Raw genomic sequence first — 24,128 nt, forward strand, 5'->3', positions numbered from 1 at the left:
TCTGCACAGTGCACCATTGTCCAAATGTGCCATAATGTGTGTCACTTTTCCCCTACTGAACAAGATTCGGGTGTGTTGCCAATGCTTTACTCTTATAAACAATTCTAAAATCATTATCCTTGTTTATCAATCTTTAGGCACTTATGACATTATTTCCAAAAAATAAATCCCCAGAAATGGGACAGCTGGATCAGAGGATATGTGCATTTAGAAAATGTAATAGATATTGCCAAATTACTCTTTAAAAAGATTGTACAAAGTTACATTCTGTGCAATGACACTGCCCATTTCTCCACTGAATGTTACCAGAATTTCAGTTTTCATAAATCTCAAAGATGCATTTGAATAATGGCTTGTTTTAAACATTGATTTATTTATTTTAGAGAGAGAGAGAGAGTGTGTGTGGGGGGGACAGCCAGAGAGAGAGGGAGAGAGAAACCCAAGCAGACTCCACACTAGGTGCGGAGCCTAATGCAGGGTTCAATCTCACAACACAGGTCAGGCCTGAGCTGAAACCAAGAGTGGGACACAACCAACTCCACCACCCTGGTGCTCCAAATAATGACTTGTTTTAAATGCAATATTGTTTTGCTGATCACAAATGGAATATAGGCTTTTTTTAAAAAAGAAAAACTATACAGTTATGTTCAAAGTGAATATTGTCATCTAATCCTTATTCACCACGCTGACCTAAAATAATATCGTTAATACTTAGTAAATATTCTTCAAAATATTTTATATGCATATTCTTCAGACAAGGGTTGTATTAAAAATATTTAACAATTGCTAAAGCATGGGCCCTCGCCTATAAGAACATAGCTCCAGAGAAGAGTGCTAGAGAACTGCCAAGTATTATCCCTTTAGTGGCTGGGAAGACAAGGGGTGGGGAGGAGCTGGGATTGCTGGGGTAGGTGGGAGACAGCTGAAAGACTCAGGGCAGCAGCTATTTACAACTTATACAAAATTATTCCAGTGTCTTTACAACTTTATTGCCATACATTGATGTGTACCACCTCATAGCGGTCCTGTGGACATACACACACAGACACATACACCCAAAAAATAAAAACCAAAATAGCATTATACCACATATATCACTCTACAACTTGCTTTTTTCACTTGATAATATATCATAAACATCTGTTCACATCTGTGCACATAGATCTATGTCCTTATTAATAGATACACAGTCACTTAGTTAGCCAATCCATTGCGGATAAACACAACTTAATTTTTCTACCCCAAAAGTTACTTCTTACTCTCTGTACTTTTACAAGTTCTTCTATAGTCATTAGTGATAATGTAATATCTTCATCTGGTTTTGATATCAAGGTAATACTGACCTCTTAAAAGTTGGAAAGTATTTTGGCTACTTCAATTTTCTGGAAGACTTTATGTAAAATTAGTATTATTAATTAAAAAAATTTTTTTAGATATCTAAGCCTAGAGTTTTCTTCATGGGAAGATTTTTAACTACAAATTCAATTCCTTTGGCAGATTTCTTCTTGAGTGAGGTTTGGTAGTTTGTCTTTGAAGGAAGGTGTTCATGTCATAATGGTCATCAAATATAGTGGCATAAAGTTGTTCAAAATACTCCCTTATTGTCTTTTTGGTCTGTAGAAATGTTCTTTCTATCGTTTCTTATATTGGTGATTTGTTGTCTTCTTTTTTTCATGATCAATCTAATTAGAAGTTTACCAGTGTTATTGATCCTTCCAAAGAACCACTCTTGGTTCCATAATTTACTCTCTTGTGGTTCTGTCTTTAATTTTATTGACTTCCACTCTTATTTTTAATACCCCTTTCATTTCACTTGCTTTGGAATTAATTTGCTCTTCTTATTCTGGGTTTTTAAGGTGAAAGGTTGGATCACTTTGAGTCCTTTCTTGATTTCTGGTATAAGCATTAAATGGTATAAATTCCCATCCAAGCACGGATTTAGTCACTTCCCCCCAAATATTTATATGTTTTTTTTTCATTTTCATTCAAGTTAACTCATGGAAAATATTTTCTAATATCCCTTGTGATTTTTTCTCTGAAGGCATGGCAGTTTAGAAATATCTTGTTTGGCTTCCAAATATTGGGGGATTGTCTAAATATACTTCTGTTATTGATTCTTAGTTTAATTCTATTACGGTCAGAGAACACAATTTGTGTGATTTCAGTTCTTCCACAGAAAGTTGTTTTATGGCTCAGTACGGCCTCTCCTTGTGAATGTTCCATGTGTACTTGAAAAGAACCTGTGATTTGGTGGAGTTTTCTATAATTATCAATTTGGTCATATTGGCCGGTACTATTCTTAAGTCTTTATCCTTACTGATTTTGTTTTCTTGTTTTATCAGTTACTAAGGAAGCAGTGCTCATGTTATAATTGTATTCATGTATTTTTGAAAAGGAGGGTTAATAATCTTTTTTCTTTTCTTTTTTTTTTTGTAAAGACTTTATTTATTTATTTGACAGAGAGAGACACAGCAAGAGAGGGAACACAAGCAGGGGGAGTGGGAGAGGGAGAAGCAGGCTTCCCGCTGAGCAGGGAGCCCGATGTGGGACTCGATCCCAGGACCCTGGGATCATGACCTGAGCTGAAGGCAGATGCTTAACGACTGAGCCACCCAGATGCCCGAGGGTTAATAATCTTCATCACCAATTACAATGTGTGGGGTTCTTTTTCCCCACACATCCAGGCAATTCTTGGACACTAGCCAGGTATCTTATAATTCAACTCAATTCTGACACTATCTAGCTCGAGACAGCAGCAGATTCCACAGGTAAGGGCTAAGTCCCACAAGAATGCCCACCACTTAAGATGCCAATGACAAACCCATCTTGTTACCTGTGCTTCTGACTAACTGGTTATAAACCAGAGGTTGCCACGACCCCCATCTTCGTTTGATTAATTTTTTAGAGTGGCTCACAGAATTTAGAGAAACATTTTACTCACCAGATTACCAGTTTATTATAAGAATAGCCAGACGGGAGAGATGCATGGGGCAAAGTATTAAGAAAAAGGATCAGGAGCTTCCATATCCTCTCTGTGCACACCACTGTTGCCAAATATCCATGTGGTCACCAACCCAGAAAGCTCTCCAGACCCTATCTTTTTGGGTTTTTATAAAGGTTTCATTCATAGGCATGATTGACAAAATCACTGGCCATTGCTGACTGAACTCAATCGCTAGCCACTGTCCTCTTCCAGCCTCTGGTAACCTAGGGGCTTTCCAAAAGTCCTCATTAACATAACAAAAGACATTTTTTATCACTCCCATCACAAGAAATTTCAAGGGTTTTAGAAGCTTTGTGCCAGAAACAGGGCCAACATGACAAATGAATGGATAAAGAAGATGTGGTGTATACACACACACACACACACACACACACTGGATTATTATGCAGCCATCAGAAAATGAAATCTTGCCATTTGCAACAATGTGGTTGGAACTAGAGGGTATTACGCTAAGTGAAATAAGTCAATCAGAGAAAGACAATTATCATATGATCTCACTGATATGTGGAATTTAAGAAACAAAACAGAGGATCATAGGGGAAGAGAAGAAAAAATAAAACAAGATGAAACTAGAGAGGGAGACAAACCATAAGAGACTCTTAATCATAGGAAACAAACTGAGGGTTGTTGGAGGGGAGGGAGGTGGGGGGATGGGGTAACTGGGTGATGAGCATTAAGGAGGGCATGTAATGAGCACTAGGTATATATGAGACTGATGAATCACAGACCTGTACCTCTGAAACCAATAAAACATTATATGTTAATTAATTGAATTACAATAAAAATTTTAAAAAAAGAAGCAGAGACAAAGACCAAATATATATTTCTTATAAATCACAATATCACTGGGAAACCTAGTTTTAGAATTATTTAAAATGGGTAACATGCTATGGACTCTGGGAAACAAACTGAGGGTTTCAGAGGGGAGGGGGGTGGAGGGATGGGTTAGCCGGGTGGTGGGTATTAAGGAGGGCACGTATTGCAATGAGCACTGGGTGTTATACGCAAACAATGAATCATGGTACACTATATCAAAAATTAATGTAGTACTGTATGGTGACTAACATAATAAATAAATAAATAAATAAATAAATAAATAAATAAATAAATAAATAAAACGGGTAACATGTTTTTAATTATTTTTGTAGTTGCTACCATTATAACACTTAAATTTTGTTGTATTATTTATAGCTGGTAACATTTGTACATAGTCAAACTAGGGTCAGATTAACAAATTCACCAGGGATTACAAGTCTGTTGGCTTCTGGGTGAACAAATCTGTGTGAGGTATTGTTAAATTCATCATAAGGTGTTTTGATCTCAGTGGTAAGATATGTATTATTTGTGTTGACCACAGGTTTTGGAGTCAGATATATATGGGTTCAAATACCAGCTCTACATTACTTAATTCGTTAATACTTAATGTAGCTAATGGATAACTCACTTAACCTTGCCATAACTCAGCTTCTTTGTCTTTGAAATGGGAATAATAATACTCACTACTTGGAATTGTCGTGAGGATTAGAGTTAATACATACATATAAGGCACCCAGTACTTAGTAAGCAATAAGTGGTACTAGTAGTTATAGTAGTAGGAATAAGTAATAACAGTGGCAATAATAGTGCTTTCTTATTATTATTAAGGATATTATGTTAAAACATGTATAATAAACTTATTGTTTAATGTATTATTAAATATTATATCTGCTGACATGCATGACTCACCATTTTCTTTCAGTTTTGTCAAATTTTCTTTCAGTTTCTCAATTTCTAGCTGAGCCTTCTCAAGGGCAGAATCTAAAGAAAAAAGAAAATATTTCTGTAAGGAGCAAATGGTTAGTGTAATGATCAAATTTAAAATGATTCTCTTTCTTCGGAACACTCCCTTTCTGCTGATTGTCCTTTCAGTTTCTACATAAATGTCACCTCCAGGAAACTTTTCCAGACTCCTTCTCTTAGTGTTCCTACTGCATCCTATCATTATTCCTGATTATGTGATCATATACCAAACTCAAATTATGTAATATTTCTGTTTCCCTAACTAGAGTCCATGTTGAAGAGCTTGGACCACTATACTCAATAGGAGCAACAAAACTTTTTAAGCACGGTACTATCAGCTTCAATTAAACTCAGAAATACTTAAAATTAATTCCTGCAATTAGTAATATGTAGAATTTTACCAGTAGTGGGGCACCTGCAATGGCTGATTTAAGCGCAGGTCATGATCTCAGGGTCATGAGATCAAGCCTCGAACTGGGCTCTGCATTCAACAGGGAGTCTATTTGAGATTCTCTCTCTTCCTCTCCCTCTGCCCCTCCCCCACACCATACATGCAATCTCTCCAAATAAAATAAATCTTTTTTTAAAAAAGAATTTTACCAGTTGTTGCTAGAAATATCAAGACAACAAAATTTCAGGAAATACCTTTTGATACCATTCAAGAATTATATGAAGATGGCAGAATGGTATAGGGCAAGAACATGGGGCTTTGGAGGCAACTGGATTTGGGTTCTCTAATCCAGGTTTTATCACTTTGCCTCCTGAGATCTAGTCATTACCAGTGATATGTTTGGTGGGCTTCCGAAGAACCTCCCAGAAATAAGAGACTAACGTGAACCTTATAAGAGGTCATTCCTAATCACAAAGTAAATACATTGGCACAATTGTGCATGTTTTATTATTACTCCCAAAACACTCAATTCTTCAGACTAAATCCCAGTCGAATCTACCAGATTCAGCTAAAATTATATTCCTGACCATAACAATACTATTTCTGCCACTGCTGACAACAGCAGCAGCTACTAGTGTCAGATATATTAACATCAGAACAAATCTTCAAAGTAAATATTAGCATTCCCATTTTTAAGGAGGCTCAGAAAAATTAAGCAACTTGCTCAGTGTCACACAACTAGTAAGTGGTAAAGCTGGGATCTGCACTCAGGTCTGCTTGAGTACACTGTGCCAGAGCTGTGAGAATAGCTGCTGTTTTACTAAAACAATGGTTTTCCAATGTGTTCGTCTATGAAGGAAGGGAATAGAATGATAGCAGGTGGAAGGATGTTCCAGAAAGAGGGAAAGCATAAGTGAAGGAGAGAGGGTAGGAGAGAACATTGAGTGCTCTGGGAACTACATGTAGTCTAATATTGCTTGGGCCTACAGTGCAAAAGATTATGGGAATTGTGGGATATGAAGCTGGATAGATAGGCAAGGGCCAAACCAGGAAGTCCTTAGACAGCTGAGAATTTTACAGGGGCACCTGGGTGGCTCAGTCGTTACACGTCTGCCTTCGGCTCAGGTCATGATCCCAGGGTCCTGGAATCGAGCCCCATATCCGGCTCCCTGCTTGATGGGAAGCCTGTTTCTCCCTCTCCCACTCCCCCTGCTTGTGTTCCCTCTCTTGCTGTGTCTCTCTCTGTCAAATAAATAAATAAAATCTTAAAAAAAATCTTTAAAAAGTAATAATAATAATTCCTTTAAATTTAAAAAAATTCATCTTTTTATTTCAATTTATTTATTGATGAATACTCTAAATATCTGATACGAATTCTTTTTTATTCTTAAAAAAATCTTTGTTGTTATCCAAAATTTTTAATTCCCATCCAAATTTTTGGATATGATATAGAGAGAGCTAGAAAATAAACTAAAATAGAGTACTTCATCCAAAAGAGTCATTTTGGGGGCACATGGGTGGCGTGCCCTTCAGCTCAGGTCATGATCTTGGGGTCCTGGGATCCAGCCCTGCATCAGGATCACTGCTCAGTAGGAAGTTTGCTTCTCCTTTTCCCTCTGCCCCTCTCCCCTGCTCCTGCTCTCTCTCTTTCAAATAAATAAAATCTTTAAAAATAAATAAATAAATAAATCAGTTTGTTTAAAGAAGTAGACTAATAGTTGGTAAACACTGTCATATAACACAGTTACCTAGAAATACATTCTGACTTATAAACTGATGACTCAAGAAGTTATACATAGGGCACACATTGGTACTAATTTATTTTATTTTTTGATACTACATATATTTTTAAAGGACTTGCTAATTCAGCTTCCCAACAGTCCCCCAGTATACTTACTGGGGAGACAGCTTTCAGTTAATAGTTTAGGATCTACCAGACTAATCAACTGCTGATGGAAGAGGGGGCCATGTGATGGTGTTGTGTCCAAATGTAACTAAGAGGAATGGGTGTCCTGCTTTACCTTTCTCCTTCTGTATTGCAAGCAGCAAAGACTGCTTCTCATCATACTCACACAGTCAAATTTCTTTTCTTTATTTAAAATTGGGTGTATACAATGGAATATTATGCAGCCATAAAAAGGAATGAGATCTTGCCATTTGCAATGACATGGATGGAACTGGAGGGTGTTATGCTGAGTGAAATAAGTCAATCAGAGAAAGACATGTATCATATGACCTCACTGATATGAGGAATTCTTAATCTCAGGAAACAAACTGAGTGTTGCTGGAGTGGTGGGGGGTGGGAGGGATGGGGTGGCTGGGTGATAGACAGTGGGTAGGGTATGTGCTATGGTGAGCGTTGTGAATTGTGCAAAACTGTTGAATCACAGATCTGTCCTTCTGAAACAAATAATGCAACATATGTTAAGAAAAAAGAAAAAGAAGAAGATAGCAGGAGGGGAGGAATGAAGGGGAGTAAGTCAGAGGGGGAGATGAACCATGAGAGATGATGGACTCCGAAAAACAAACTGAGGGTTCTAGAGGGGAGGAGGGTAGGGGGATGGGTTAGCCTGGTGATGGGTATTAAAGAGGGCACATTCTGCGTGGAGGACTGGGTGTTATGCACAAACAATGAATCATGGAACACTACATCAAAAACTAATGATGTAATGTATGGTGATTAACATAACAATAAAAAATTAAAAAAAATTGGGTGTATAGCTTGCATACAGTAAAATTCACCCTTTTAGGTGTACAGTTCAGTGAATTGTGACAAATATAATGGTGTACCCACCAACCCTATCAGGATATAGAACAATCCCATATTCCAAAAATTTCATTTGTGTTCACTGTTGAAAACACATACCTTTTTAAAAAAATATTTTATTTATTTATTTGACACAGAGAGAGAGAGAGAGAGCACAAGCAGGGGGAGCAGGCAGAGGGAGAGAGAGAAGCAGGCTCCCTACTGAATAAAGAGCCCAATGCAGGACTTGATCCCAGGACCCTGGGATCATGACCTGAGCCGAAGGCAGACGCTCAACCGACAGAGCCACCCAGGTGCCCTTAAAACACATTCTTAACAAAATTTCAACCCTCCTGATATTCTTTGTTTTTAAATCCATATCAATTTGGCAGAATCTTTACTGTTTTAACATTTAACACTTTAAAGATATGATCCTAAAGTAACCTATATACTGCATTTGAAAATTGGCCTAATTTCTTAATCATTGTAAATTACAAATATAGAAAGGGGATAATTTTTAAAGTTTAAACTTTATGCTAAAATAAATTGTTGATAAAGGGAAGATTTAAATATAAACAATTAAAGCATAAAAGCACAATAAAACACTATAGGGATGAACACTTTAAAAAACCTTGTAGTGATATAGAAAAGGCTTTTATAGGAGGAGCAAGATGGCGGAGGAGTAGGAGACCTAAATTTTGTCTGGTCTCAGGAATTCAGCTGGATAGGGATCAAACCATTTTGAACACCTACGAACTCAACAGGAGATCGGAGAAGAGAATAGCAACAACTCTCTGAACAGAAAAGCAACCACTTTCTGGAAGGTAGGACATGCAGAGAAGTGAATCCAAGGCAATATTTGGGAAGATAGACAGCAGGGGGAGGGAACCTCCGTCAGCCACTACTGGCAAGTGATAGAGCCATGGAGCACAAAATCGGAAATTTTAGAAGTCTATTCCACTGAGGGATGTCGCTCCAGTGGCAAGCGGGGGTTGGGGGGGGTTGGAACCTGACAGTGTGGTCTCAGGACCCTCGGGGTCACAGAAATCAGGGGGTGCCTGAGTGTGGCAGAGCTCCCAGGTATCGGAGCAGGGAAGCTGGCTGCAGAGACAGAGCTGAGGAGTGGGCTCTCAGCTCGGGGTTGCCATAAACCATGATTCGGGGCACAGTCTGGCCACTTCTCTTCCAGCAGGGACCCAACAAGTGGCAGATCCAGGGAGACTCCCCTTCCCCCCCTCCACCCCGGGAGGAGCAGCCCGGGAGCGCACTGCAGGAATCGGCTGGGTTTGGAGACTCCAAACGGGGTCGTGTGCCAGAGATAGAAATGCTTGGTCACAGGCTGGGTGAGCACGGAGTGTGGGCAGAGACCGGGGAGTTGGGAGTGATTGACTGCTTTTCTCTGGGGGCGCACTGAAGAGTGGGGCCCCGAGTTCTCAGCTCCTCCAGGGCGGAGATTGGGAGGCCGGCATTTTCACTCTTGTCCTCCAAAGCCGTATGGAAAGCTTGCAGGGAACAAAAGCTCCCAAGAGCAAACCCGAGCAGATTTCTTAGCCCAGACCCGGCAAGGATGGGGCAATTCCACCTCCAGCAAAGACATTTGAGAACCACTGCGACAGGCCCCTGCCCCAGAAGCAAGACCAGCCAGCCAAGACCAAGTTTACCGATCAATGAGAATGGCAGAACTCCAGCAATAGGGGAATACAGCACATAGAATTCATGGCTTTTTTCCCATGATTGTTTAGTCTTTCAAAGTTCATTTTTTAAATTTTCTTTTTTTTCTTTTTCTATTTATTTTTGAATTTTTCTTTTTCCCTTTTTCAACCAACATCTTATCAATCCCTTTTTTCAATATCTTTTTTATTTTTCATTTTTAGAGTCAAATTCTATCCCTTCATTGTAGTTAACCTTATTTTTGGTATATATATATAAGTTGTTCTCTCTTTAAAATTTTGGGAGACAGTTTCTTCTAAGAGACCAAAATATACCCTAAATCTATAGTGTATGGCTTTGTTCTAGTCTCCTGCCTGATCACATTCTCTCTTTTTTTGTTTTTGTTTTTTTAAATTTCTCTTCTTTCTTTTTCAACCAACTTCTTATCTTATCAATTCCTTTTATAAAATCTTATAATTTTCATCTTTAGAGTCATATTCCATCCTTTCATATTTACCCTTATTTATGTACATATATGTTTGTCTTTCTTTAAAATTTTGGGAGGCAGTTTCTTCTAACAGACCAAAATATGCCCAAAATCTAGTGTGTGGCACTGATCTGCTCATCAGCCTGATCATATTTGATCATATTCTTTTTTTTTCTTTTTTCTTTCTTTCCCTTTCTTTTCCCGTGGTTTGAGGTCTCTTCTGATTTGCTTAGTGTATATTTTTCTGGGGTCATTGTTACCCTGTTAGCATTTTGTTCTCCCACTCATCTATTCTCCTCTGGACAAAATAACAAGATGGAAAAACTCACCTCAAAAAAAAGAACAAGAGGCAGTACCAACTGCCAGGGACCTAATCCATATGGACATTATTAAGATGTTGGAACTAGAGTTCAGAATGACGATTATAAAGATACTAGCTAGGCTTGAAAAACGCATGGATGATAATAAAGAAACCCTTTCTGGAGAAATAAAAGAGCTAAAATCTAACCAAGTCGAAATCAAAAAGGCTATTAATGAGGTGCAATCAAAACTGGAGGTTCTAACTGCTAGGATAAATGAGGCAGAAGAGAGAATTAGTGATATAGAAGACCAAACAATGGAGAATAAAGAAGCTGAGAAAAAGAGAGATAAACAACTACTGGATCACAAGGGCAGAATTCGAGAGATAAGTGATACCATAAGACAAAACAATATTAGAATAATTGGGATCCTAGAAGACAAAGAAAGAGAGAGAGGGGCAGAAGGTATATTGGACCAAATTATAGCAGAGAGTTTCCTTAATTTGGGGAAGGAAACAGACATCAAAATCCAGGAGGCACAGAGAACCCACCTCAAAATCAATAAAAATAGGTCAAAACCCCGACATCTAATAGTAAAACTCACAAGTCTCAGAGACAAAGAGAAAATCCTGAAAGCAGCTCGGGACAAGAGGTCTGTAACCTACAATGTTAGAAACATTAGATTGGCAGCAGACCTATCCACAGAGACCTGGCAGGCCAGAAAGGACTGGCATGATATATTCAGAGCACTAAACGAGAAAAATATGCAGCCAAGAATACTATATCCAGCTCGGCTGTCATTGAAAATTGAAGGAGAGATAAAAAGCTTCCGGGACAAACAAAAACTAAAAGAATTTTCAACACCAAACCAGCCCTACAAGAAATATTGAGAGGGGGTTTCTAAGTAAGGAGAGAGCCTAAAAGTAACATACACCAGAAAGGGACAGAGACAATACTCAATAACAGTCACCTTACAGGCAATATAATCACACTAAATTCATATCTTTCAATAGTTACGCTGAATGTAAATGGGCTAAATGCCCCAATCAAAAGACACAGGGTATCAGACTGGATTAAAAAAAAAAAGACCCATCGATATGCTGTCTACAAGAGACTCATTTTAGACCCAAAGATACCTCCAGATGGAAAGTGAGGGGGTGGAAAACCATTTACCATGCTAATGGACATCAAAAAAAAAAGCTGGGGTGGCAATCCTTATATCAGACAAATTAGATTTTAAACCAAAGACTATAATAAGAGATGAGGAAGAGCATTATATCATACTTAAAAGGTCTATCCAACAAGTAGATCTAACAATTGTAAATATCTATGCCCCTAACACAGGAGCAGCCAATTATATAAGCCAATTAATAACAAAATCAAAGAAACACATTGACAACAATACAGTAAGTGTAGGGGACTTTAACACCCCCTCACTGAAATGGACAGATCATCCAAGCAAAAGATCAACAAGGAAAAAAAGACTTTAAATGACACACTGGACCAGATGGACTTCATAGATATATTCAGAACATGCCATCTCAAAGCAACAGAATATACATTATTCTCTAGTACCCATGGAACATTCTCCAGAATAGATCACATCCTAGGTCACAAATCAGGTCTCAGCTGGTACCAAAAGAATGGGACCATTCCCTGCATATTCTTGGACCACAAACTTTGAAACTAGAAATCAATCACAAGAGGAAAGTTGGAAAGAACTCAAATACATGGAGGCTAAAGAGCATGCTACTAAAGAATGAATGGGTCAACCAGGAAATTAAAGAAGAATTTAAAAAATTCATGGAAACAAATGAAAATGAAAACACAACTGTTCAAAATCTTTGGGATGCAGCAAAGGCGGTCCTAGGAGGAAAGTATATAGCAATACAAGCCTTTCTCAAAAAAAAAGAAAGTTCTCAAATACATAACCTAACCACACACATAAAGGAGCTGGAGAAAGAACAGCAAATAAAGCCTAAACCCAGCAGGAGAAGAGAAATAGTAAAGAGCAGAGCAGAAATCAATGAAATAGAAACCAAAAGAACAGTAGAAGAGATCAACGAAATGGAGCTGGTTCTTTGAAAGAATTAATAAGATTGATAAACCCCTGGTCAGACTTATCAAAAAGAAAAAAGAAAGGACCCAAATCAACAAAATCATGAATGAAAGAGGAGAGATCACAACCAACACCAAAGAAATACAAACAATTATAAGAACATATTATGAGCAACTATATGCCCTCAAATTAGATAATCTGGAAGAAATGGATGCATTCCTAGAGACGTATAAGCTACCAAAACTGAACCAGGAGGAAATAGAAAACCTGAACAGACCCATAACCACTAAGGAAATTGAAGCATTAATCAAAAAATCTCCCAACAAACAAGAGTCCAGGGTCAGATGCCTTCCCAGGGGAATTCTACCAAACATTTAAAGAAGAATTAATACCTATTCTTCTGAAACTGTTCCAAAAAATAGAAATGGAAGGAAAACTTCCAAACTCATTTTATGAGGCCACCATTACCTTGATCCCAAAACCAAACAGAGACCCCATCAAAAAGGAGAATTACAGACCAATATCCATGATGAACATGGATGCCAAAATTCTCACCAAAATACTAGCCAATAGGATCCAACAGTACATTGAGAGGATTATTCACCACGACGAAGTGGGATTTATTCCTGGGCTGCAAGGTTGGTTCAACATCCGCAAATCAATCAATGTGATACAATACATTAATAAAAGAAAGAACAAGAACCACATGAACCAATGCAGAAAAAGCATTTGACAAAGTACAGCATCCTTTCTTGATTAAAACTCTTCAGAGTATAGGGATAGAGAGTACATACCTCAATATCATAAAAGCCATCTATGAAAAACCCACAGCAAATATCATTCTCAATGGGGAAAAACTGAGAGCTTTCCCCCTAAGGTCAGGAACATGGCATGGATGTCCACCATCACCACTGCTATTCAGCATAGTACTAGAAGGCCCAACCAAAGCAATCAGACAACAAAAAGAAATAAAAGGCATCTGAATTGGTAAAGTCAAACTCTCATTCTTTGCAGATGATATGATACTTTATGTGGAAAACCCAAAAGACTCCACCCCACAACTTCTAGAACTCATACAGGAATTCAGTAAAGTGGCAGGATATAAAATCAATGCACAGAAATCAGTTGCATTTCTATACACCAACAACAAGACAGAAGAAAGAGAAATTAAGGAGTCAATCCCATTTACAACTGCACCCAAAACCATAAGATACCTAGGAATAAATCTAACCAAAGAGACAAAGAATCTGTACTCAGAAAACTATAAAATACTCATGAAAGAAATTGAGGAAGACACAAAGAAATGGAAAAACGTTCCATGCTCATGGATTGGAGGAACAAACATTGTGAAGATGTCAATGCTACCTGAAGCAATCTACACATTTAATGCAATCCCTATCAAAATACCATCCACTTTTTTCAAAGAAATGGAACAAATAATCCTAAAATTTGTATGGAACCAGAAAAGACCTTGAATAACCAGAGGAATGTTGAAAAAGAAAAGCAAAGCTGATGGCGTCACAATTCTGGACTTCAAGCTCTATTACAAAGCTGTAATCATCAAGACAGTACAGTACTGGCACAAAAACAGACACATAGATCAATGGAACAGAATAGAGAGCCCAGAAATGGACCCTCAACTCTATGGTCAACTAATCTTCAACAAAGCAGGAAAGAATGTCCAATGGAAAAAAGACAGTCTCTTCAACAAATGGTGTTGGAAAAATTGGACAGCCACATGCAAAAGAATGAAACTGGACCATTTCCTTATACCAGACACAAAAATAGACTCAAAATGGATGAAAGACCTAAACATGAGACAGGAGTCCATCAAAATCCTAAAGGAGAACACAGGCAGCAACCTCTTTGACCTCAGCCGCAGCAACTTCTTCCTAGAAACATTGCCAAAGGCAAGGGAAGCAAGGGCAAAAATGAACTATTGGGACTTCATCAAGATAAAAAGCTTTTGCACAGCAAAGGAAACAGTCCACAAAATCAAAAGAAAACCGACAGAATGGGAGAAGATATTTGCAAATGACACATCAGATAAAGGGCTAGTATCCAAAATCGATAAAGAACTTATCAAACTCAACACCCAAAGAACAAATAATCCAATCAAGAAGTGGGCAGAAGACATGAACAGACACTTTTCCAAAGAAGACATCCAAATGGCCAACAGACACATGAAAAAGTGCTCAACATCGCTTGGCTCTGGGAAATCCAAATCAAAACATCAATGAGATACCTCCTCACACCAGTCAGAATGGCTAAAATTAACAAGTCAGGAAATGACAGATGTTGGCAAGGATGCAGAGAAAGGGGAACCCTCCTACACTGTTGGTGGGAATGCAAGCTGGTGTAATCACTCTGGAAAACAGTATGGAGGTGCCTCAAAAAGTTGAAAATAGAGCTACCGTATGACCCAGCAATCACACTATTGGGTATTTTCCCCAGCGATACAAATGTAGTGATCTGAAGGGGTACGTGCACCCCGACGTTTATAGCAGCAATGTCCACAATAGCCAAACTATGGAAAGAGCCAAGATGTCCATCAACAGATGAATGGATAAAGAAGATGTGGTGTATATATATACCACGGAATATTATGCAGCCATCAAAAAAACACACACACGAAATCTTGCCATTTGCCAACGACGTGGATAGAACTAGAGGGTATTATGCTAAGCGAAATAAGTCAATCAGAGAAGTACGTGTATCATATGATCTTACTGATATGAGGAATTCTTAATCTCAGGAAACAAACTGAGGGTTGCTGGAGTGGTGGGGGGTGGGAGGGATGGGGTAGTTGGGTGATGGACATTGGGGAAGGTATGTGCTACGGTGAGCGCTGTGAATTGTCTAAGAGTGATGAATCACAGACCTGTACCCCTGAAACAAATAACATATTATATGTTAAAAAAAAAAAGAAGAAGAAAGTAGGAAGAGAAAAATGAAGAGGGGAAAATCGGAGGGGTGATGAACCATGAGAGACTATGGACTCTGAGAAACAAACTGAGGGTTCTAGAGGGGCGGGGGTGGGGGGATGGGTTAGCCCGGTGATGGGTATTAAAGAGGGCAACGTACTGCATGGAGCACTGGGTGTTAATACACAAACAATGAATCATGGAACACTACATCAAAAACTAATGATGTATTGTATGGTAATTAACATAACAAAATAAAATTTAAAAAAAGATATGGCATTAACAGCACAATCTGTGAAAGAAATACTTGATAAATGGGACTTCATTAAAATTAAAAACTTATGCTCTGTGAAAGACACCATCAAGAAAAGGAAAAGGCAAAGAAACCACAGCCTGGGAGAAAAAATTTGCAAAAAATGCATCTGCTAAACCTTTACCCCCTCCAAAAAAGCCTCTTAAAACTCAACAATAAGAAAACAACCCAACAAAAAATGGGCAAAAGAACAATATAGAAAATGGATATTTCAGTCATGAATGATGAAGGGTTCTAGAGATCTTCTGTACAACCTTGTGCTTATAGTTAACATACTGTACTGTACATGTAAAATTTATTAAGTGTATAGATCTCATGTGTTTTTAACCACAAAAAAATCACAGAAATAAATACATTACAAACATGTCCATTAATGGGAAAAAAAAAGAGAAAAGGCTTTTTACACATGAAAACCCAGAAGCCATACAGAATAACTCTGTTAAACCCAAATTGATAAATATTAGCATTTCTATATGGCAAAAAACCCCAATATAACATTTATAACCAATAGAAGGCTCATATCCATAATATATAAAGAATTAAAAAATTTTTCTTCACTAAGTAACACCTATGCCAATGTGGGGTTCAACTCATGATCCCGAATTCAAGAGTCACATGCTCTATGGACTGAGCCAGCCAGGTGCCCCAGAAGTACATAATTTTTACAAATTAATCAAAGATATAACCCAATAGAAAAATATACACATGACTTAAGCAGGTACTTCACAAAATAGTATATCCAAATGAGCAACAACAACAGTAACAACAAATTATGACAGGGTTTTCAACTTCATCAGCCATCAGGGAAATGCAAATTAAAGCCGTAACTAAATACCATGACACACTTACCAGAAAAGGCAGAGTTAGGGCGCCTGGGTGGCTCAGTTGGTTAAGCGACTGCCTTCGGCTCAGGTCATGATCCTGGAGTCCCAGGATTGAGTCCCACATCGGGCTCCCTGCTCAGCAGGGAGTCTGCTTCTCCCTCTGACCCTCTTCCCTCTCGTGCTCTCTATCTCTCATTCTCTCTCTCTCAAATAAATAAATAAAATCTTTAAAAAAAAAAAAGAAAAGGCAAAGTTAGTAAGACTGACAATACCAAATACTGACAAAGAATTGGGAGCAACCAAAATCTCATATACAACTGAGGAGGGCTTAAATTAATACAACTACTTGGAAGACAGTATAACAGTTATCTACCAAAGTAGAATATGCGCATAACCCTTTGATCCAATAATTAGGTATATCACAATTAGAAATGTGTTGGTAAGTCCACGAATATTCCTAGCAGGACTATTCATAATAGAGCACAGCTGGAAGCAACATAAATGTCCATCAACAGTAGAATGGCTAGTATATTTATTCAGTGGACTATTATACAACCAGCACAAGTGAAAAAAGTGCTGCCACATGCAGCAACATGAGTGAATCTCACGAATATAAGATTGAACAAGAGAAACAAACTAAATTCAAGAATGCATATTGCCTGCTGTCAAAACTCAGAAATAGTGTTAAAAGTCAGGATAGTGGTTACATCTGGGTGGGAGAGAGGGTGTAGACCTAGAGAGAAGAAACAAAGGGGGCACTGGAATGCTGGGAGCTTCTTGCACCCCATGATGTACACTTAGGAGTTGTGTGTGTTTGGGTAGGTATGTTATGCTTATCCTTCGGTAAAAATTTCTGGACAGTGTACAAAAAGAAGCTGTTTATCAAACTTCTATGTGTTTTAGATTTTTTTTTCTCAATGTACTCATGTTCTACCCTGAGAAAAGATCAATTACATTTAAAGCATCATCAGAAACATTCCTCTGCAACCACAGCTTACCTAATTTACTCTGTTCTTTCTCCCTCCCTTGTAGCTCATCATTGAGCATTCGGATCTCTTCCTGGGCCATCCTTAACCTCTCCACCGCTTGTTCTGCATTTCTCTCCAGGCAGTTCTGTGAAGTTTTATCTTTTTCCAGGTCTTCATTACGGGACTGAAATAAAACTATTATTAGTAATAAAACAAAAATTAAATGTACTCTTATAACACTGCACTATTTCCTACAAGCATTTGAAAGCTAACAAAGAAAAGCAGCAAACAATATTTCATTTGTATGTATTTCTTTTATTAAATGAAACCATATAAAATTGGTGATACTTGATTTTTTTACCTATGAACATACAACTTCATATAGTTCAACCTAATATATCTAAGAGTTTATGGTTATACGATTATAAAAAATAGAAATTTTATCATAAAAATGAGTACCATCTGACAAAAAAGAGAAAAAAACTCCTCATGTATATGGTCCATTAAATACAGTTTATAAAATGCTTTCACACAGAGTATTTCATTTAATGTCAAGATATGCACACACTCAAATCATGTTTACAGATCCTTTTCTGCAATTATTTTCAAAACATTTTAAAAGCTAAGAAATTTAGTCTCCATTATACCTTGCTTTTGATCCCCAAAATATGTATTAATTTATATAATCATCATACAAATATTTCTTACTTTTTTTCAAGAATTCTATTATTTTTTTAAAGATTTTATTTATTTATTTGAGAGAGAGAGAATGAGAGAGAGAGCATGAGAGAGGGGAGGGTCAGAGGGAGAAGCAGACTCCCTGCTCATACAAATATTTCTAAAAGATAAGAAGACAACCAAAATACCATCCACATAACAAAACCACTTCTAGTATATTGGTATATATCCTTGCAGTATTTTTTATTTATATACATTTTTACATAGTCATAATCCCAATCCATGTACATTTCTGTCTTTTTCATTTAACATTATATGAGAAACACTTCCCCAAAAAACTGTACAGATTTTGTAATGATAATTTTTTAAAGGCTATATAGTGTTCCATAGTGAGTGTGACATGATTTATATAATCATTTAAACATTTGGTAGTTTCTAATTTTTGCTATTGAAAATAATGCTATGATAAACAGTTTCATCCATATACATTTATCTTGGGTTACTTCCTGCGGTTAAATTCCTAGCATATACTTTATTTACTGGATTTAGCACTTAATAACATTTCCCCAGATCAAAAAATTTAATTCCATGAAAGAATTGATTATACTTAAAATAATGTGCTATATATATTAAAGGACTACCCCCAAAAAAGGGCTCCAAACATATTTGGGAAGGATTATCCCAAAATGATTTTTCAAAGGTTATAACACACATTGATTGTTTAAATTTTGATGCATTCAATAAAAATCAGCTATTAATTTTTTTCTTCCCAAATCTTTGTGATGTATTTATAATACTTTTATGCACAATTTTATAATCTTCACAGCATCAATCTATATTTTAATATATTCAAACAAAATACTTGCTAAAAGCTAATGTGTAATTAGCTGCTATTATTAAGTGAAAGATTCTTTTTTTTTTTTACCTCACTCAGATTTTTTTCAGATTGCTTCACAGGTTCCTGATATTTCTCATGTTCTCTTTGCAGAGGCTGGTGGATTTGTTCAAGTTTCTCCTGAATAAATAATAAGATAAGTGAAACTTACATCAGTCAGTCTTTATAAATAAAAATGTCATTTAAATTTTTTTAAAAAGCAAAAAAACAAAAAAAGGAGCACAGTCCATTTCATCAAGTTAGGCCATGCATTTTCAATGAGACAGTATCACCCCAAAGGGAGTGAAAATTGGTTCCTATGGGAGCAAAAAAATCTTACTCTTTTTATGTACAAAGCATGATATGCCTACACTATGTAGAACTCTACAGTAGTGTTAAAATTTCACAGGAGAGTGATTAGGAAAATTATCTAAAAAGTCTTACTATAGAGGCCATAATGAAAAACAATTGGCTAACACGGGCTAGCCAAACCTCGAGATTAAAACCCAATAAAGATAACAAGAGAAAGAAAAATCACAGGGCAGTCTTCTTACTCATAAACATAGATAAAAAATCCTAAACAAAATTTTATGAAATCTAATCTAATAATATCTAGAAAGGACAACATATCATGAATAAGTTGGATTTATCCCAGCAATGCAAGATAGATTTAACATTAGAAAAATAAATCAACGAAATTCTCCCATTAACAGATTCAAGTTCTAAATTATTTCATCATCAATGGCTACAAAAAAACATTTTCTAGTATTCACCACTGGTTCCTAATAAAAACTCTTAGCAAATTAGGAATAAGAGTGTAAATAATAAATAATAAATAAAGACTACCATCTGAAATAAAAGCTTCAGCAAACATCATACGTAATAGTGATTCACTGAATGCTTTCTCCGATATTAATAACAAGATGATGATACTAGATAATACTACTAATAATACTAATTTCAAGATAATAGTAAAGAGCCTAGCCAGTGTAAGGCAGGAAAAAGAATTGAAAGGAATAAGGACTGAAAAGGAAGAAACAAAAGTATCATTATTCTCAGATAATGTGATTATACAGGTAGAAAATATTTTAAATCTTCAAAAAAATTATTAAAATGAATAGGAGGGGCGCCCTGTTGGCTCAGTCAGTGGAGCACATGCCTCTTGACCTCAGGGTTGTGAGTTCAAGCCCCACATTCAGTGTGGAGCCTACTTAAAAAAATAAATAAATAGGGGCGCCTGGGTGGCTCAGTCGTTAAGCATCTGCCTTCAGCTCAGGTCATGATCCCAGGGTCCTGGGATCCAGCCTGGCATCGGGCTCCCTGCTCCGCGGGAGGCCTGCTTCTCCCTCTCCCACTCCCCCTGCTTGTGTTCCCTCTCTCGCTGTCTCTTTCTGTGTCAAATAAATAAAATCTTTAAAAAATAATAAAAACAATAAATAAATAAGTAAATAAAAACAAAGAGCAAAAAGTACTTTATAAATAAATAAGTAAAATGAATAAGAAATTTTAGCAACAATGTTAGGTGTCGGTCAGTATATAAAATAATTATATTTTTAAATACCAGTGACAGATAGTTAGAAAATTAAATTCTTTTAAAAAAGATAGCATTTGCTATTAATAGCATCCAAAAATATGAAGTACCTAGGAATAAATGTAACAACAAGAGTGTAAGATTTTATGGAGAAAATCATAAAACTTTACTTATATACATTAAAAAATACATGGATATTCCATGATCACAGATCACACCAATATTTTAAGATAGCAAATTCCTCTTCAACTAATTCATTACAACCAAAAGTCAAAATCCCAGATTTTGTAATAACATGAATCAGAATGTTACTCTTTCCTCTTAAAATTATTTAGTGACTCTCCAGACCTTCTATAACAAAGTCCATCAAATGTTTTTATGCCTTGGGGTGCCTGGCTGCCTCAGGGGGTATAGCCTGCAACCCTTGATCTTGGGGTTGTGGGTTCAAGCTCCGTGCTGGGTTTAGAGATTACTGAAAAATAAAATCTTTTTATTTTTTTATTTTTTTAAAGATTTTATTTATTTATTTGACAGAGAGAGACACAGCGAGAGAGGGAACACAAGCAGGGGGAGTGGGAGAGGGAGAAGCAGGCTTCCCGCCGAGCAGGGAGCCCGATACGGGGCTCGATGCCGGGACCCTGGGATCATGACCTGAGCTGAAGGCAGACACTTAATGACTGAGCCACCCAGGCGCCCCTGAAAAACAAAATCTTTTTAAAAATTGTTTTTATGCCTCTAGTATGGTTCAGGAACACTGATGGGTGCTGAGTCCTAACTTTAGCTTAGTATATGAATCTCACCATGATGTGGTTCCTGAAAATATCTCCAGCCACATTTCTCAGCATTCACTCACACAAACCAGTCTGTAATATACACTGTTTCCTCTGCAGAAATGACTTTCCCAGCTTCTTCATCTAGCTAACACATATTCAGCTTTCAAACTACTACTCAGTATCTCCTCTGGAAGGCTTTTCAGTCCCCCGACCCATCACGTCTGACTCAGACGTGAAGCCCTTCTCTGAATTTCTCGAACCTTCTATGCCTTCCCTTATCATGGGATTTTACACACTGAACTATAATCACTGGCTTTTTTTTTTCCTCCGTTAGCTTATAAGTTCCTTGCAAGTCCAAATCATGTCTAACTTGACTTTGTTTCTACATCCACTGGCACAGAGCCTGGCACATGGGAAATTCTCAATAAACAATAACAATAATGCTAATTAATACTCTGGTTTCTCTTCAGATGGCATAAATCTTTCACCTTTTATTACAGATTTCTGTGGAGAAAAAAAGCCTCACAATAATGCTAATTAATGTGTGAGGTACTATTCTAGAGCCTTATATATGTTATTTCATTTTCATGATAACCTTGTGGAGTAGCTGAGCCGATCCCAGATTTTATAGATGAGAAAATCAAGGCTCACAAAAGTTAACTAACTTGCTCAAGTTCATTCTGAGAACAAGTGGCAGAGAAGTCCATCCAAATATAAAACCTATATACTTGGGGTGCCTTGGCAAAGTCGGTTGAGTGGCAAGCTCTTGGTTTTGGTTCAGGTGGGGATCTTAGGGTCCTTAGATTGAGCCCCACATCTGGCTCCCCACCAAGCAGGGTGTCTGCTTCAGGATTCTCTCTCTCCCTCACCCTCTGCCCCTCCCCCCACTCACATGGACACGTACTCTCTCTCTCAAATAAATAAATCTTTAAAAAAGAACACCTATATACTTAAGCATTATTAAAACTGGCTTCCTAATAATTTAATGAATGAATTATTAAAGAAATAACAACAACAAAAAAACTGATCTGCCTCTTATTCAATTACCTACTTAATTTCAGAATACCTGGGCAAGTCCTTTCTGTAGATTACTGGTCATACATCTTTGTGATTCTGGCTTGGAGCCCCCAGTTTCCAGTTTCCTCAAGAGTGTACTTCTTTCTACCAGTAAGTATGTAATCTGTTCACTGGGGCTGCTCAGAGCTATTTCAGATAAGCCCTCTTGATACAACATTTCTTCAATCTCTTTCATTTGCACTTCTGTTAGGAAGAAATAACAGAAACAAAACTGTTAAAAGAAATGCCGGCAAATAATTGCTGTTATAAGATGTTAAATGTGTTTTTAATGAAATAGCAAGTTAATTTTTAAAAAATCAGCTATACTGCTACTACCACTCTTCTCCCCATCCCTCCAGGGTGTTTGCAAACTTTCAGAAAAAATAACAAAAAAAAGTAGTCGGAAAATGTTCTCAAAAGCAGTAGATATTCTTACTGTTGCATAGTTTTAAAATTTGTTTTTGTTTTATTGAGTGCTTACTATGTGGTAGGTATTGTATTAAGCACTTAAGATAAATTTATGTCATCTAATCCTTGCAACAATCCACTGAGGTAGGAAACATGATTATCCCATTTATGAGACAAGGATGCAGGCACCAACAAGCCAACTAATTTGTGTAAGGTTACTTAACTAGCCCTGCCAAAATTCTTCGTGATTTCAACACTCAGGTAGATTATTCTAGTGCCCTGGCTTCTCAGTCTCTTCAGCAACTAACTTCCAAAGATTGAGTCCTCCACCCCATCTCAGCCCCTACTCCACAGTAATTCTCTAGACCTTGTTAGCAGCAACTCCCTAGTCTCAACTTCAAGCATCCCATTCTCCAATCACTCTTTTCTATGTACTTCTTCTAGTAGCTAGATGTCAACAAATTGTTTTTTAAGATTTTATTTATTTATTTGACAGAGAGAGACACAGCGAGAGAGGGAACACAAGCAGGGGGAGTGGGAGAGGGAGAAGCAGGCTTCCCGCGGAGCAGGGAACCCGATGCGGGACTCGATCCCAGGACCCTGGGATCATGACCTGAGGCAAAGGCAGATGCTTAACAACTGAGCCACCCAGGTGCCCATAAATGTCAACAAATTTTTGACCATACTGGCAACTATAATCCACTAACTTTAAACACTTTTCAATGTTCTTTATCCCACTCCCGTTCTCATTTACTTTCTTACCTAGCTTAGATTCATCTAAGCAATTCATCATTATAATCACCCCCCTTGAAAACATTCACAACTCCCTTGCCCCTCTTTCCTTCCATTATACTTGGTTGACAGAACTCCAGCCTGTAAACCAACCCTTCACCTCTCCTGCCCCTCAATCCAGAATTGGAGTGAGAAGTTCTAAAATGAAAAATAAAACAAAACAAAACAAAAAACCACGATTCCAAATGGAATATCTGAGGTGCCAGGGAAAATGCTGAGCAAAGAAAATAATAAATGTGTGGTAAATATAAGTAATCACTGTCCCTATGTAATAATAATATTATCTAATTTGTGAGGTTAAACAAAATAGAATATTCTAAAGGGGTCCTATCCATGTCTTCTCTTGTAGCTTTGTAGTACTTAATAAATATTTCCTGAATCCTTAATATGCTAGGTACTTTACAAGGCAGGTGCTGTGGGAAACACAGAAACCACTAAGACCAGGGCACGATTTCTACCCCAAAGGAGCTGACACAGGTCACTATGACACAGTGTGGTAAGTGCTAGAATAGACATTGAAGGAAATAACCATCCTGTATTCTCTCACACACATTCCTGACTCTTTCAGAATA

At 37.3% G+C, this 24,128-nt stretch overlaps 1 protein-coding gene across 1 annotated transcript in view; it reads right to left on the minus strand.

Moving 5' to 3' along the window:
• The window catches only part of CCDC30 (coiled-coil domain containing 30), a 124,703-nt gene that overhangs the window by 98,125 nt on the left and 2,450 nt on the right, over positions 1-24,128 (minus strand). The window contains 4 exon segments of the mRNA XM_088022852.1: positions 4,730-4,801; positions 17,475-17,628; positions 19,048-19,137; positions 22,367-22,560. Of these exon segments, the coding sequence (XP_087878978.1) occupies positions 4,730-4,801; positions 17,475-17,628; positions 19,048-19,137; positions 22,367-22,560 (510 nt within the window).

The sequence above is a fragment of the Eumetopias jubatus genome, unplaced genomic scaffold (assembly GCF_037043125.1).
Source record: "Eumetopias jubatus isolate StellerSeaLion01/CBP00866 unplaced genomic scaffold, mEumJub1_p1.0 scaffold_4, whole genome shotgun sequence".
NCBI lineage: Eukaryota > Metazoa > Chordata > Mammalia > Carnivora > Otariidae > Eumetopias > Eumetopias jubatus.